An 18,028-nucleotide genomic window follows, 5' to 3' on the forward strand; every position below is an offset into this window, starting at 1 on the left:
CCTACTAAATCTTTGAAAGGATGTAGTATTATATAGTGTTGGGAATAATACATTTTTTCCCCTGAGCTATTTATATTTTGAACCTTAAATCTAACTGGTGAAAGAAAAGTTGAGGATCTTATAAAGGGAATTTCTATAGGAAAAACTTAAAGAGGAAGATAGAGGTGACTCTATTTTGATCCTTTGTGAGCAAATTAAAGATGCACTTCATGCATCATTTCCCATCTCTGCTTTCATCATCTTGGAGTTCCAGTGAGGTCTTTCCTTAGAGACTGCAAAATCAGGAATCCATTGACAAGATCCCAGTAAGTCTTTGTAGCCTGCATCTCTGTCCCACTTCCTAATATCTGTGACACTGTAAGGGAGGAAAAACCTAGTGAGACTTGATAATTATAAAGCAAACCTTACAAACAACTGAAAACACATAAAATGTTCAGTAATTGTTGTTTCATTTTGTTCCTTTTTAATTATTTGCATACACATACAAGTATTTATAGCAGTTTTCTTCTAGATACTCATCACTTCTGTCTCTTCTGGTTCTATTTTCCCCCTAAGTTTTTTAATTGTAAAACATTTTAGCCCCGAGCATTTTTAGAGCTCAAACACAGGGAGTGAGAGGGACTGATGATCTTCTCATTACTGTATAATTTTCCTGAGAGAGTTTTAAGGTGTCAGAGAATCAGCTAAATCAAGAGTATGCACTCTTGAATGGCATCCTTACTAGTCAGACAGGGAAAGCACAGCAGTAAAAACAGCAGGGGCAAGCAGCCTCCTTGAGGAGTAACAATGCCCTAGCTATTGGGAAGGCCGGCCTAGGTGGAGGCTCAAGGTCTAGCTCAGTGCTCCTTTCACCTTCCAATAAATGAATATAAATTAAGTTAATTCGAATAGCAGGTCTGCAGTGTAACCTTGAACTCCCATGTCCCCCTTTAAAGTGTCATTACTGTAATATATTCAGCTGCATGTCCCTCCCAGACTCCCCACTGTCACCTCCAAATATGAACACACACACTCTTCAGAGATCGTGTCCTAAAGAGAGGGGAATGTGCTTGCTCATTATGGAATTTTTATTTCTGTTAAACAGATTTCCCAAAGATTATCCTCATACTATCTGCAAATGTAACTGTGCTTCTCTTTTTTGTATCTGTTTTATGTTCCTCGTTGAGAATGTTTTTAAGGAGGTATTTAACATTCAAAGTGGGGAGGGGAAGAGGACACATAAGTGCTAAAAAAATTTGGACAAATAAATGGAGTTTAAGACATGGGTTTTTAAAGGTTATCTTGTCTATTCCCATTTCATCTTCCCTGTGAGTTGATGACACTTGCTTTTGTTTGCATGTGTGATTTCCGGTTTTCATATAATCATTGTACATCTTAGTAGGGTATTGTATCCTTTTTCAAAGCATGCATACAGCTGTAATATATAGACATTTCATCTTCTACATTGAGCAAGAACAACAAAACTGGTAGAAATATCACCACATAAACACTTGCTTTTATGTGGCATTTTATTCAGAAGGGTTGCTGTAAATCTGTCATGCTTACAATGAACATTCATTGTATTTGAGCAGAGATCCAATTAAACCAAGATCAACTATCTCAGTTTTTCTAGTATTTCTGTATAAATTAGCATCTCTGAGTGAAAAATAATATTTAATAGCCTTGTCATGGTCTCATGTATATTTTGATAATTTAATTCATACTTGCAGCATTTCTGAATGTTACATAGTTATATTTTTGAGGTACTTTCTAACACAATGGCATACATACCATATTTTTGTATATTTTCTAGCAGCTGTATAACTTTTTACAAAATAAGTCAGTGGGCCAGCCCATGGCTTGGCAGTTTAGGAAGGTGAATCCTGATTGCATAGTTGGAGTCTCAGATCTGGTGGCTTGGAAAACACACTGGGTACATATGCATGTCTGCCCAAAATTCCAATAGAATGGAGACATGGAAGAGAAGGGGTTATAGCATGACCATTCCTGTGCGGGTGCTTGTTCACTTCTGTTTCTATCTAGCAAGGGCGCAAACCCTCTGCAGAGTTAAAGGAAAAAAAAAAAAGTTATGTCAATACGTTCCTCCACTTTTTGACCTAAAATTCCTACGCAGAGCTTTTTTCCTGTGTACTAAAAACAAACAAAAATTTTTTAAAAATCATGGCAACAAACCTAGCTATAATTGCAATAGCTCTTAGTTTAGTTTGCATATCTGAAAACAAAGTACTGATTTTGATAGTTTTTTTCTTCTAATATGATTTATATTTTTTCCCTATTATTTTATTAGGTGCAGAGAGAGCTAGCAGCTGTTATTGCTTTGAAAGCAAGGAAGTCTGGTGAGTATTCTTTTATGTTAGATTTTAATTCTTTGGGGACATCTCGCATACCCTCTGGTAGCATGCGGTTGGGTATATCTCAGGGAGCTTTGATGTAGAATGCACAGAAATATCACTGTTTATTTTTAAAGTCATTCATTCTATCATTGAAATAGCACAGGATGTTGTATTTATTCTTTAAAATAAAATTTCAGTTGTTAGCCATAATTTATTTCAGATTTCAAAGAAAAATGAAATTTAAAATTAAAAATATATCTGTAGTCCACTGCAACCATGCAGTAGCTCTAAGTATGATCAAAGCAAATAAACCACCCTTCTAGTACCTACCCTAATGATAAAGGACACTGGATACAATACAGTGGCTTTTTTAAAGGCTACTTATTTTTTATTTTTCCTCAAAGTAGTTTCTTCTGAAAATAACTTAATTGTTAAATGACATTTTAAAGCAAGCATTTTTCATAGGACTGATTGTTTGCATCTGATGCGTAATGCCTATGGGGTATAATCTTTGGTTGTAATACATGGAAAGGAAAAGGGGGCTTTCAACTACATTTTGAAGGAGAAAAGAAGCATACTTTGCTTAAGTTCAATATGAATTGGAGATTCACTGAAGCAGAAAAATGCTTGCTTAGAGAGGAGAGATGTCAGAAGGAGGCCTCCTTTGCTGTTCTTCCCTGTTCAGAGGGAAGAGGTCAGTGCTGAATGGAATGAAAATCAGAAGGGAAGTACTTTTGGATAATGTTAAACTAGAATAAGACTTTCCAGGTGGAAAGACTGACAAAATCAAAATGAAGACAAAACTTAAAAGAAATGGAATGGAAGTGTTTTAAGAAGATACACCATACATTTTACATCTTCCTTTTTAGAGGTTTCTAACTAGAAACTCTCAGAATTTGCTTTTCTGTCAGTTAGCATTTTGTTTTGTTTGGCTCTAGTTCCTTTATTTATTTATTTATTTTAATTTGTCAGAGAGTGCATGCGCTCACCAGAGACAGCTGGGGGTTGTAGAGAAAGCACATATCATGGGGGATGGTCTTGCTGCAGTCCTTTCTTGTACATTTTTCCATCCTTGCAGGATTTGGGGCATGCACTCAGCTTGTTTTTGAAGCCACTGGGTCCAGGTCTCAAACTGCAGAATAATCAGCCATGTGGGATCCAGCCGCTGCCCCACCATGCCACGGGCTGGTCCCTCAGGAACTTTCTGAGTTAAACACACTCTAGTGTGAATTAGCTTATTATATTCATGTTACTCTCTGTTGATTTGGCTAATGTAGACTGGATAGAGACTGGATGTTGTCAAGGTGGTGAAGAGAAGGACGGGGGGTGGGGGGGGACATTTATCTTGGTTGTTGAAGAGTGGGCAGAGTCAATAGGGCTCGTCAGTGCGGGGGTCCTCAGTTGCAGATATTTGCAGGGGTGGAGGCCAGGATGCAGAAAGACCATCGATATAAGGGATTGTACGGAGGAGGATTTAGAAATGAGTTGTGCTGGAGTTGACATTTGTTCTTAGAATGATAGGGAGACAAAACAGTATATGGGGATTTGGGATGCCAATACCTTGGAGGATAGGGTTTGGGTTTTCAAAGTTTCAGAATAAGGGAAATAGTTAAAAACTTAAACAGTGTATCATTGGAGAAAGAGCAATAAATATAAAAAATGAAGCTGGAGAAAGGGGTGGTGGATTTACATAGAGTAGGATAGGAAAACCACTCCTGTAGATATTTGCATAAAGAGGTGAGTCAATAGAGAGTCAACCCTGGGGGTGTCCAGGCTAGAGCATTTGGGCAGGGCCACTGGGTCTGGTGTGTGAGAGTGACTGGAGGCAAGTGCACAAGGCAGACACAAGTGGGTTTTAGGTGTCTGGCTACGAAATTGGAACTAGCCTGAGACGAAGGGAAACAAAGCAAGACTCGTGCATGTTAGGCAAAGCAAAAGACTGGTAAGAAGGCAGGTTTGTTACGCCTCGTTGTCACCATACAAGGTTAGCATGTGTGTTTTCCTTCCCTCCTTAATCTATGGATTTTGTAATGTGAACACAATTGTGGCAACTTCTCAGGGGTAAGGGAAGTGATCTCACACACATACACTAATGATGGAGACATACATTTATAGCTTTTCAGGAAAGCAGTTGTTCAGCGTGTTCCAGTTTCCCAAACTTTGTGAACCAGTAACTCAATGGCTAAAGTTCTAACTTTAGGACATAATCAGAGATGCATGTAAAGGTTAAGATAGAAGGAGATCTCTTGCACTGCTTTAACTATGAGAAAGTGGAAATAATCCTTTCAGTCTTCTTCCTAGGGACATGATAAAATTGATAGATCAATGTGATGGACTGTTAAGTAGCTTTTAAAATGATGTTTTAAAGAATCGATATGGTAAAATATTCAGTGAAAAACATTACGTACAATAGCATTTATTGCTTCTTTCTTATAGTGGAAATAACTTCTTTTTAAAAAATATTATAGTAGAGCATGCTTGTTGAAAACAACTTTTATAATACATAAATATATAAAGAAGAAATTTTTAAAAATCACATATCTCAACTGTATAGACAGTCACTAATATTCTTATATAGATTTCCAGATACTTTCCTATTACTATGCAGTATTAATATTGTCTATTGATGCCTAGATTTTATAAGTGTGGGATCATCTTATATGCATTCTTTCATTTGGGAATAATTGTGTATTCACACACACAGTTGTAATAAATAGTGCAGACAGAGCCCAAATGCCCTTTACCAAGCTGCCCCGCTGGTAACATCTTGCAAAGCTCAAGGACAGTGCTATGACCATGATGCTGACATTGATTTGGAGCATTTTCAGCTCCACCAGGGATATCTCTTGTTGCTCTTTTATAGCTACATCATCTTTCCACCTACCCTTTTCCCAGTCTTAACTTCTGGCAGTTATTACTCTGTTCTCTATGTCTATAGTTTTGTCATTTCAAAAATATTATATAAATGGAATCATGCAGTACATAACATTTTAGAATTGGCTCTTCTCACTTGGCATGATTTTCTGGAGGTTCACGCAGGTCATGTATATCAGAAGTTCCTTCCTTTTTGTTGCTGAATAATATTCCACAGTATGAATGTACCACAGTGCTTCAAGCATTGAAGGAAATCAGTGTTGTTTCCAGTTTGGGGGCTATTATAAATGAGGCTGCTACAAACATTCATTTACAGGCTTTTGTGTGAACCTCAGTCTTGATTACTCTGCAGTAAATACCCAGGAGCACAATTGCTGGATTGTGTGGTAGTTGCATGTTTGTTTGTTTAATTTGAGAAACTCCCAAACTGTTTTCCAGAGTGAATGTACCATTTTACATTCTCTCTAGCCATGTATAACTATTCCAAGTTCTCTCCATCCTTGCCAGAATTTGGAATTATCACTTTTATATTTTTAACCATTCTGATAAATGTGTGATGATATCTCATTGCAGGTTTCATTTGCAATTCTCTGGGGGCTAATGATGTTCAACATCTTTTCATGAACTTATTTACTACCTGAAAGTCATCTTTGGTGAAATGTTTTTTTCATGACTTTGGCCCATTTTCTAATTAGAGGATTTTTTGAGTTTTTTGTTGTTGTTGTTTGTTTGTTTGTTTGTTTGTTTTTTAAGAGATTTTTTTCCTTAGGGCACATGCACTCGCTGGAGAGACAGCGAGAGGGAAAGTGAGAAATCACCCTCTGAAGGATGGCCATGGTGTATTCCCTTCTCTTTCATTCTCCTCTCAGGATCTTGGGCACACATGCATACATACCTGGCGTGCTTTTCAAGACACAAAGTCCAGGACTTGAACCATGGTCAGCCATGTGGGAGTCCAGTGATGTAACTGCTGGCTTCCATATTTTGTTTTGTTTAACTGTTGAGTTTTAGAGTTCTTTCTGTCTTCTATATTTTAGTCCTTTATTATGTGTTTAACAAATACTTTCTTCCTATCTATAACTTGTTTTTCATCCTCTCAACATTCTTTCACAGTGCAAATGTTTTTCAATTTTGATTAAATTCAATTTATTGAATTTTTTATGAGCTCCATTTATTGAGAAGATCATCTTTCCTCCATTGAATTGCTTTTGCACCTCTGTCAAAAAATCATGTGGGTATATTTCTGGATTGTATGTTCTAATTCACTGAACAGATTCCATTGGTATCCAAACTGCCAAACTGGTATCCACCAATACTACAGTCTTAATTGCCATACCTACATCTAATCTACTTTTTATAAGATTATATTTTATATCAGTAATATAGATCTACACATCATTTTTATTTGCTGCATATACAATACAGCTTATTTAACTAATTCTTGTTTTTTTGCATTTAGATTTTTAATTTTTTCTGTTATAAATAATACAGTAATAGAAAGACCTGATCATATATTCTTGTACATATATTTTTTTTTGCCTTTTTCCAATGATTTCTTTTTATTTTCCTTTTTTGTAGAGGTTTTTGCTATAGGGCGCGTGCACTCGCCAGACAGACAGAGAGAGACAGAGAGATAGAAAGCGAGAAATCACCCCCCAGGGGGGATGGCCACACCACAATCCCTTCTCCTCCATTCTCCTCTCGGGATCCTGGGCACGCACGCACACACGCCTGGTGTGAGTTTAAGCCACTGGGTCTGGGACTTGAACCACGGTCGACTACGTGGGAGTCCAGCGACATAGCCATTACACTAACTTCTGGTCCCTTTCCAATGATTTCTTTATAATCAATTACTAATATGGGATAGCTGGGCTAATAGCTCCTTACGGATAATGTTAACATTTTGCTTTTCACTTTTAGGATTTTAAGTCCTCTGGAATTTATTTATAAATATGGTATGAGGTGGAAATCAAATTTTATGTTTTCTTTAAACCAGTTACCTCAGCTGTCTTTATTTGGATTCCTTGCTGACTGATCTTTAATACTAACCCCATCATATGTGAAGTTTATATTTGTATGTGCTTGGATTTAAGTTTAGTCTGTGTATTCCATTGATCTACTTACTGATCTTTGTGCCTACACTAACCTGTTTTAATTACCAAAGCTTTAGAATAAGACTTTCAGGGGTTGAGGGGGTCAGAAGTGAGACAAATTTCTTTTCTTGTCCTCTTCATAGTTTTAATTTATCAAGTTCTGTGAAAATCTCTACAGGGTTTTGAAAAAATGTATCCAACTGACAGATTGTTAGATAAATTGACAGTTTAAATAATTATGTACTTCCATCCAAGAACCTAGAGTATCTTTCCATTTGTTCAGTTCTTCAACACTGTAAAAAATGTCACATAAAGGTCTGTATAGTTTTTATTTGGTATTATTTTTAGGTATAGCTTGGAGTTTTTGTTACTTTTATAAATTAACTATTTTTTCCTATTTATTTTAAGTTGTCCTCATTTCTTTGTTCAGTGATGGTTCCTTGATCTTTGTCTTGCATGAAACTTCTTTTATTGAAAAGACTTTATTTTTTTAGGGCAGTTTCATGTTCTCAGCAAAAGTGAGTACCAAGAGCAGAGAGTTCCCAAGTACTCTCTGTCCCTCATAGCACAGTCCTCCCTGATTATCAACATCTGAGACCACAGTGGTACATTTGTTGTCATCACAGACCAACATTGACACATTATGATCACCTGGAGTCCATAGTTTACATTTCGTTCATTCTTGGTGGTGTACATTTTCTGAGTTTGGACAACTATGTAATGGCATGTATCTACTGTTATTTTGGGTTGTTGGAAAAGTCACAATGTATTTTTCTATGTACAAATGCATGGTGGCTTTTCCGATGACCCAGTAGTATCATGCAGAATAGTTTCATTGCCTAAAAATGGTGTGTCAAATTCATCCCTTCTCGCCAACCCCTGATCTCTTTACTGTCTCCATAGTTTTGCCTTTTCCATAATTTCTTATGGTTGAAATCATATATATGTATCTTTTTCAGACTGGCTTCTTTCACTTAGCATTTAAAGTTCTTTCATTTCTTTGACTTGATAACTATCTTTTAAAAAAAGTAACACTCTTTTGTCTGAATGTATCACAGTTTATCCATTCACCTACTGAAGGATGTCTTAGTTCTTTCAAGTTTTGGCAGTTATGAACAAGTCTGCTATAACATCTGTGTGCAGGGTTTCATATTGATATAAGTTTTCCACTCGTTTTGGTAAATATAAGGAGTTAGATTACTAGATTGTATAGAAAGAATATGTTAAATTTTGTTAGAACCTGCCAAACTGTCTTCCAAAGTGGCTATTCCATTTTCCATTCCCATCAGTGGAGAACAAGAGTTCCTGTTGCTTCACATCCTTAGTAGCATGTGCTGTTGTCAGTGCTCTGGATTTTGGCCAACAGATATGTAGTGATAGCTTATTTTACTTTTTTTTTTTTTTGGAGAGATTTTCACTGTAGGGCGCGTGCGCTCGCCAGACAGACAGACAGAGAGAGACATAGAGACAGAAAGCAAGAAATCACCCCCCAGGGGGGATGGTCACGCCGCAGTCCCTTCTCCTCCATTCTCCTCTCGGGATCTTGGGCACGCACGCACACATGCCCGGCATGAGTTTTAAGCCACCGAGTCCGGGACACGAACCGCGGTCGACTACGTGGGAGTCCAGCGACATAGCCATTACGCTAACTGCTGGTTCCCATGATAGCTTATTTTAAATTCAGAATTCTCTAATATGATGATGTCGACTAGCTGTTTACTTGCTTACTTACCACCTGTCTACGTTCTTCAGTGAGATGTCTGATGACAACTTTTGCTCACTTTTTTTTCTTTTTTAAAAGGAGAGAGAGAAAGAGAGCAAACTGCCTGGTTCAGGACTTGAACCAGAGTCAACCATGTGAGAATCTGGTGCTTTAGCCACCATCCTACCTACTGTCCTTAGAGATCTTTTGCTCATTTTTAATTTTTTTTTTTTTTTTTTTTTACTGAATTTTAAGAATTCTTCGTGTATTTTGGGTAATAGTCTTTTACCAGATGCATCTTTTGTAGATATTTTATCCTGGCCTATGGGTTATCTTTTCATTCTTTTGATAGTATCTTTGAAGAAATTTTATATTTTATTCAACTCTAGTTTAACCACCATTTCTTTCATGGATCATGCCTTTGGTATCGCATCTAAAAAGTCACCACCTAACCCACGATTATCTAGATTTTTCTCCTATATTGTTCTCTGAGAATTTTATAGTTTTGTGCTTTAAGTTTATGATCCATTTTGAGTTCATTCTTCTGATGGGTATAAGGTCTTTAACTTCATTTTTATTGCAACTAAATGTCCAATTTCAGTATTTTTTGTTAAAAGACTGTCTTTTCTTCATTATATTGCCTTTGCTCCTTTGTCAAAGATTAGTTGATTATATTGGGTCGTTAGAAAAGTCATGGTGTATTTTTCTCTTTTTCTATGCAAGCATGAATCATTTCTTTTCAGACAACCCAATATTGTGTGGGTTTCTTTTGGGCTCTCTATTCTGTTCCATTGATCTATTTGACTGTTCTTTCACTAGTACCATACTGTGTTGGTTATGTTAGCTTTACAGTAAGTCTTGAAGTCAGGAAATGTCAGCCCTCCAACTCTGTTCTTTCAATATTCTGTTGGCTATTCTAGGCCTGTTCTCACGTAATATAAACTTCAGGTTCGGTTTATCAATATCAACATCTATTATCTCTTCTATATTATTTTACTCTTTTTTTTTTTCTGTTTGAGAATTTTTAAATTTTGTATCTTGCATACGTGTTGCACTCAAATGAGTTCCAGTGGATTGTTTTTAAATTACTTTGAATTTTCTATATGGACAAATATCATGTGTCAAAGATAACTATTTTAACTCTATTTTACCAATCCATATTAACTCCATTATTTCATTAGTTAAGGTCCTGACATCTAAGGTTGAGTAAGACCAGTGATAGCTGGTATTTTTGTATCTTGCATACATGTTGAACTCAAATGAGTTCCAGTGGATTGTTTTTAAATTACTTTGAATTTTCTATATGGACAAATATCATGTGTCAAAGATAACTATTTTAACTCTATTTTACCAATCCATATTAACTCCATTATTTCATTAGTTAAGGTCCTGACATCTAAGGTTGAGTAAGACCAGTGATAGCTGGTATTATTATTTTGTACCTGAGTTCAATTAAATATAATGTTTTCAGATTAGAAAAGTAAAAGAAACATTTAATAGACAAAAGAATGTAAGGTCTCTGTTGAAAGTTACATAATTTTTACTATAATAATAAAAAATAAAATTAATTTTAAAAAGTAATATAAATGAACGAAATTATTTTAGACAACAAAGATCATTTCTTTCTGGCACCCAACAAATTTGGGTGCACAGTAAATTTGAGAAGCAAACTAAGGATAAAAATAACCAACAAGATATATAGTATATATATGCTGAAAGATATATACCCAGAGAACCCAAATATAAAAATTCTAACAATATCTAATGTTTTAACCTACACTGCCACTGCTGCAGTTGGCATTGACAGTAGATGAAAAGTTACAATGGCAAAATAGAAGAACGTGTATGTCATAGGCATTTATTTTATTCATTTATTTCTTTATCAAAATCACCTGGGCACTTACTTTATGCTAAGTCCAGTGTAAGGCACACAGAAATGAACAAGGACAAATATGGCCCCTGCTGTTTTTAAATCCCAACATATGTTTTATAAATAAAATATATAATGATTCAATGGCTGCTTGAAAGGGAGAACTTACTATTGTGAAGGTAGGAAGTGATAAAATACAGAATCATTAAGCACAGATCTAATTAAATTCAGTTTCAGCTGGAGAATGGTGCTTTTTATGTATGCTTCTTGTTTTTCAGCACTATTTCCATTTTTTTTAAGGTAAAAGAAAAAGAAGCTGTTATACATCTCGTAAAAAAGTATTAAAATGATAGTTGGTACATCTGGAGCTCGACAGAAGGAATTGATTACCCTAATATCTTCCATCTTGCAGTAAAACTGTTAATTAGGGCTCAGGTGGTCATGCCAGATTTATGTCTAACTGCAAAGGGTTATTAAAACATGCATTAGTAAAAAGAAAAAGTTTTGATTTCAGCTTACCATTCAAACAAAAATAAAAGTAACTGCCAATCAATGTAGGTTCTATAAATGATTCAAGGCTCTAGCTTAGTAAAAAAAAAAAAAAAAAAAAAAAAAAAAAAAAAAAAAAAAAAAAAAAAAAAAAAAAAAAAAAAAAAAAAAAAAAAAAAAAATCATTTCATTGTGATTTTTTGTAAGAGGCCATTAGGATGTGCCTTTAAATAGTTTTCTCCTCTAAGAGCTCACCTTAGTGGATGTGAATAGCATTTTAAGACTTCATAAGCTTTACAAAAATTAGCACAGATATCCTTGTACTTCTTTCTCTTTGTTGGATTGCTTATTTTACTTCTAATGCTAGCTAATTAGTGTCTTGGGAGACCTATTTCTTCCCTTTTTCAGGGAATCCATAGTCAAAGCCCTTTTAGCTCTCATTATCTTGAGATCATATGAAGTTTGTGCCATGATGGGCTTCTATTTCTGGAAAGCCAGAAATTTCACACTGGTAAATCTCCTTGTTTTTAAATTTCACTCTGACTGCTTAGCCTATAGCTAGTTACGCATTTTAAAATGTAAGTATGGAAAAGAAAGTAGTATTCTAGCCTCTGTTTTTGCCATTAAATGTCTTTGTGACCTTAGTTGCGTAACTTCAGTTTGTATCATGCTGGGACTGGTATAGGGAAGTTTGCGATTCCTTTCAGCACTAATATTTAATTGTAACAGTATTTCAGTCTTTCTCTTCACTGTAGTCACAACCTTGGGATTGCTTTATTCAGGATTATTTTACATAGACATGATAGAAAAACAACTGAAAACCAAAAAGGGAATTTATTGACACAGGGAATCTGTGGAGTTGAACAATCTCAGGAGAAAGAGAGAACCTTTATTTTGATAGCCCCAGGACGAGCCCGGGTGAGGATATTGTTGGAAGAATAAAACACCCAGCTCTGGAGCAGCGGCAGAAAGGGATGATACAAGTGGAGAAGTCAAGTCAGCTCCACTTAACACATGGGCCAAAGCCAGGACAGTCTTGGTTCTGCAAGAAAGCTAGCAGAAGGGAGGATGGCTGCTGGGCACCCGCGAGCAGCACTGCCACCACAGGAGGCCTCATCAGTGTTGTCCCTACCTACGATTTAGAAAGGAAGGCCTGTATTTGTGCTCACACAGGTTAGGAAGGCTGCAATCAGAATGGAACCCAGGCTTCCCACCATCTCCTCACCAGAACTTTCACCGACACACCCCCTCTGGGCTAGTCATTTTCAGCATTGTGAGATTAAGGAATTTGTAAAGTGGCATTCCCATTTTCCACTTTTATTCTTCAAAATGGAAAATAATAGAGTGAAAACGCATAAATGTTTTAAGGTGTGGATTAACTGCACTCTTTTTTTTTTTTTGGAGAGGTTTTCGCTATAGGGCGCGTGCGCTCGCCAGACAGACAGAGAGAGACATAGAGACAGAAAGCGAGAAATCACCCGCCAGGGGGGATGGTCACGCCGCAATCCCTTCTCCTCCATTCTCCTCTCGGGATCTTGGGCACGCACGCACACGCGCCCGGCGTGAGATTTAAGCCACCGGGTCTGAGACGCGAACCGCGGTCGACTACGTGGGAGTCCAGCGACATAGCCATTACGCTAACTGCTGGTTCCCTGGATTAACTGCACTCTTTATCTCTTTCTAAGATAAACTATCCATGGATCCAGGTTAAAGTGTTGTTTGTATATCAAGATATTTTATTATTTCTTTGAGATATTAAATTGTATATAATATGAAGTATATAAAATGATTTAGATTATCATGTTTAGTTTTAGGGTTTTTTTTATTTTATTTTTAATAGGCTAGAAAGGACAAGAGAGAAACCATTGTTTTGGATTAGAGTCAAATTGTTTCCTCTAGTCTTATAGATCATCCTGTTTGTTTCATCATCTTGGAATCCTATGTTCAACAAATATATGCTATATCATCTTCGAATCCCATAATTAATCTTCAATATGCATTTCTAATGGGTGTATGATATCAACAACCTAGTCACTATTATTTACCTTGACATTGAACTCCATGTAAAACATTTAAGTAGGCATCCCCTGGATATGATAATCATGGTAGAGTCTTAGATGATGTGAGCCCTGTAAAGAGGTGTGCGTTCATACGTGCACAGCAGTGGTGTGGTGGTTAAGGTGTTGGACTCTCATATGGCCAACCGTGGTTTAAGTCTGGATCCATCAGCTTGAGAATCATGCAGGGTGTGTATATGTGCATACCCAAAATCTTGAGAGGAGCATGACAGAAAATGGGTTGTGGTGTCCCCATCCCCTCAGGGGGTGATTTTTCTCTTCCTCTCTTTCTGCCTCTCTCCAGAGAGCACATGAGTCCTATGACAAATACCTTTAAAAAAAGTGTTTTTGTTTTTGTTTTTTCTTTTTTTGGAGAGGTTTTTGCTATAGGGCGCGTGTACTCGCCAGACAGACAGAGACAGAGAGACAGAAAGCAGGAAATCACCCCCCAGGGGGGATGGCCACACCGCAATCCCTTCTCCTCCTTTCTCCTCTCGGGATCTTGGGCACACACGGACACGCGCCCGGCGTGAGTTAAAGCCACTGGGTCCGGGATTCGAACCACGGTCGACCACGTGGGAGTCCAGCGACATATCCATTATGCTAACTGCTGGTTCCAGTGTTTTTGTTTTTAAGACAGAGTCTCAACATGCCAGGAACCTTCAATCTCAGACTCCTAGGCAGCTGGGACCGTTAGTGTGCACTACCACATCTGGCTCTTTCCAACCATGTCTCACCGTGTCTCCTGTGATGACCATGAGCTCATGATCCTCCTGCCTCGGCCTCCCTAGTTGAGGGAACTGCAGGCATGCACCACCCCACCAGGTTCTTAGGGTGGGCTGGAAATGGATCCTGGCTCTATCCTACTGTAGCAGGAACTAGTATTAGCCACTACAGCCAGGCCATTTAAGAGATTTTATCACTCAGACAGTCTAGGAACATTCCAGCCTTCAAAATCTACTCCTAGTAACAATCACTGGCCACCAGTAACATATTTTAGGAAACTTGAGTGGTTTTAAGCTCCTTTTTAAAGTATGTGAATATGATATTGGGGGAAATCATGAGTTGACAGGACACTATAGTGTGAGACAGTTGTAAGGGAGAAGGTCTGACAATTGAAATGAGACATTGTAATTCCCTGCAGAAACACTCCAAGGAAAAGATAGTCTTGGTGCTTTTTTATGAGAAATGAAACAGATTATTTATTTATTTATTTATTTATTTATTTATTTATTTATTTATATTGGGTTTTTGCCATAGAGCACATGTGCTCACTGGAGGCAGAGAGAGAGAGAGAGAGAGAGAGAGAAAGAGAGAGAGAGAGAGAAAGTGAAAAAGTGAAGAATTACCACCCAGGGGGGATGGCCACATCACAATCCCTTCTCCTCCCTTTGCCTCCTTGGATTTGGGGTATGCACACACACGTGCCCAGTGTGATTTTCAAGCCTCTGGGTACAGGACTCAAACCACAGTTAGTCACGTGGGAGTCCAATGCCTTAACTGTCATGCAATATGCTGGCCCCCAGACTGATTTTCACTTTTTAGACAGAGATTTTTACTTTAGAGCACATGCACTTGCCAGAGTGACAGAGACAGAAAGTGAGAAATCACCTCCAGGGAAGATGGCCACACCTCAATCTCTTCTCTTTCATTCTCCTCTCGGGATTTTGAGCACGTGTGCATATGTACCTGACATGAGTTTTAAGTCACGGGTCTAGGTGACTGCAGTCAACTATGCGGGAATCCAGCGACATAACCATTATGCCATCTGCCGGTCCCAGAGTGATTATTTTTAACATTAGAGAATAAGGCTGTTTCTTTTGCACATTTAAAAGAAAAAAAATGTTTAAACCTATGGTATTTCTTCTACTTCTATGGCCCTTCTAAATTTTTACTTATTTTTAGTTGACAGATTCATCTTCGAATATAGCACCATATATGATTTTCCCATGATTCTTTTGTAACCATGTAATCATATTTAGGAGAATGCATGACCAAACAGGTTTGCTTATTCTTTTCTTTTTTCTTAATGTCAAAGGGCACATGTACTCACTAGAGTGGGATGGGGAGAGAGAGAGCATTCCCCCACATACATTCCTTTTCCCTCCATTTCTCCATCCCATCAGGATTTAGGGCACACATGAACACTTGCCTGGTGTGTTCTTCAAGTCTGGGGCCAGGACCCAAACCACAATGGCCACATAGGATCTGGCTGCCTGTGCACCGGGCCAAACTGCAGTACCATGGGCCCACCCAAAAATGGGATTCTAGAATAGATTTTAATAGAATTGAGAGCCAACAAAGACAGGCTCACACGCTAGCACAATTTTTGCTGTCTCAAACATTTACCTTTCTGATACCGTATGGCGATTTTTCTTGAAGAAAAAAACTTGAAAAGGAAATGCCTTAAACAGCTTAGTGATCTTCTTTTGAATGATTTTTTTTGCATATAACCTCAGAGTGTTCTAATAACTGAGCAAAGAAAAAAAGAAAAAAGAAATACTACTTTATGGGACCAGCAGATAGCATCATGGTTATGTCCCTGGACTCCCACGTAGTCAACTGCGATTCGAGTCCCAGACCCAGCAGGTTAAAGCTCACTCCAGGCACATGTGTGTACCTGGCCAAAATCCCAGGAGGAGAATGGAGGAGAAGGGATTGTGGTATGGCCATCCCCCCTCGGGGCTCATTTCTCACTTTCTGTCTCTCTGTCTTCCTCTGTCTTTCTGGCCAGTGCACGTACCCTATAGCAAAAATCTCTCCAAAAAAAAAAACACTTCTTTATAACAAAAGTCTGTTGGCTATATTTTAAGTAATCAAGAGATTATGTGCAGTTCTTGTGATAGTTTTCAACCACCTAAATTTTCCCAAGACTTTTAAAGCCTATCTTCAAAGGATGCACCTGTTTTCTCTCAAAATTGATTTTTCCACATGGTTTGTTTTTGTCCTTTTCTTTTCCTTTGCTACCTCCTGGATGCATGCCTGCCAGCATTCCTTGCTCTCATTTGCGGTCAGCACAGGCCTGTATGATTGTCTTGTAACCCCTCTGAATGCGTCTTGTAGTGTTTGTCAACCAAGAGGAAAGAAGGCCTGTGTGTTTTCCCTCTAAAATAATCAACACAACATTCTTGTCTTGCAGATTGATTGATGATCTAGGATGTTTTTCCTAGAAGAGAGAGCTTTGTCTAACACCATACTGATTGCTGGAGTTTGTAAAATCTCTCTCCTTCCTCCTTGCTATAATAACTCCTTGTTCTAACATTCCAGAGACAGTGCATCTGTCCTGCTTGCTGACAGATTTTGTCCATTCACATCCATCTCCCCCAGTGCATGTTCTTATTGAGCTGTGATCAATTCAGTGGTTGACAGCTTGTAGCTTCCTTTTTTTAATGGAATAACACCATAATAAGAATCTTGAAACATTGAATCTCAATGCAGTGTAAAGGTAAAGAGTATTTGAAACTGTGAAATTCTTACAATCAAGAAAATAATAGCACCGGTAAAACCCAAGAATAATTGAAAATGCATGCAGCAGATGCTTTGTAAATTTTTCCTAACTCTCCCACTGGGATACAAAGAAAATTGCCTTTAAAAAAAAATCCCCTGACAATGTCTTTTGTAATTAGAGCTATTAAGTTGAGATGATAAATAAGCATTCAATGACATACTATAAAATAAAATGGCCCTTTGCACTGATTTCTCCTTGAATAGCAAGAGATCTGAATATCGAGAAAAGGAAGTCAGACTTCTTTAGCATTGAGAATTATTTGGAATTGTTTAGCAAATTAGAAAACAAGGCAGTTGATTTTCTTTCTCATCTTTCAGTGTGGTCATGTCCATTAAGATAGGAAATTAAACTGATTTGCCAAGGAGGTCAACAGTTATAACCAGAGAAGAGCCTACTCCAGAATGCAAGGTTTTGAGGCCATGATTTTCAAAAATACATTGCAGGGTACTTCACTGAGGGTATGTCGTACGTGTAATCCTCAGTAGACAAAGGTCATAAAATCTCCTTACTGGGAGCTTGTCCTGTTGTAGAGACTTAGGTACTAGAAAAGAGAACTGAACAGTGGTGGCCCCCATCCATAGGGTGATAGCACTTGGAGCACGTTCTAGTCTGTTCTCATGTGACCCAAGACAATGGCTTTATGGCCTTCAGATTACTTCTCATAGTTGCTTATGTTGCATACAGGTTGCTAAACCTGGGGAAGCAGGGTCCTGAGGTTTAGAGAAGAAAGGTGAGTGCAAAGCACAAGAGAGGCATTAATGAGAGAACTAACTGCGAGCTAAGAAGCAGTTTCTGGCATTGCAGCTCCTGGGAACATGTTTTCTGGGAGGAAACTAGATGAATATAATGAGTGTACCCGGTGCATAAATTCAATATTAGTTCTACACCCAAGGTCAAATGAAAGTTAATGACCATTTGCACACCAGAGATCTGAAACCCACATTTTCTTTCTTTCTCATAATGACAAAAAGGGAGAGCAATTTATATTTAAATTGATTTAAATTTCAAAGCATAAACACAGAGGTCTCCTTGGTACTTCCTACCCCACCTCACCCCCCCCCCTTTTTTTTTTTTTTTTTTTTTTTCTAACCCTCCAGCGCGC

At 37.7% G+C, this 18,028-nt stretch overlaps 1 protein-coding gene across 1 annotated transcript in view; it reads left to right on the top strand.

Annotated features, from left to right (window-relative positions):
• LOC114006401 (rap guanine nucleotide exchange factor 5-like) overlaps positions 1-18,028 on the top strand; it is an 83,438-nt gene that overhangs the window by 63,560 nt on the left and 1,850 nt on the right. The window contains exon 9 of the mRNA XM_027768826.1: positions 2,288-2,336. Coding sequence (XP_027624627.1) covers positions 2,288-2,336 — 49 coding nt within the window. The remainder of the gene's footprint in view (positions 1-2,287; positions 2,337-18,028) is intronic.

Source organism: Tupaia chinensis, unplaced genomic scaffold (assembly GCF_000334495.1).
Source record: "Tupaia chinensis unplaced genomic scaffold, TupChi_1.0 Scaffold147534_1, whole genome shotgun sequence".
NCBI lineage: Eukaryota > Metazoa > Chordata > Mammalia > Scandentia > Tupaiidae > Tupaia > Tupaia belangeri.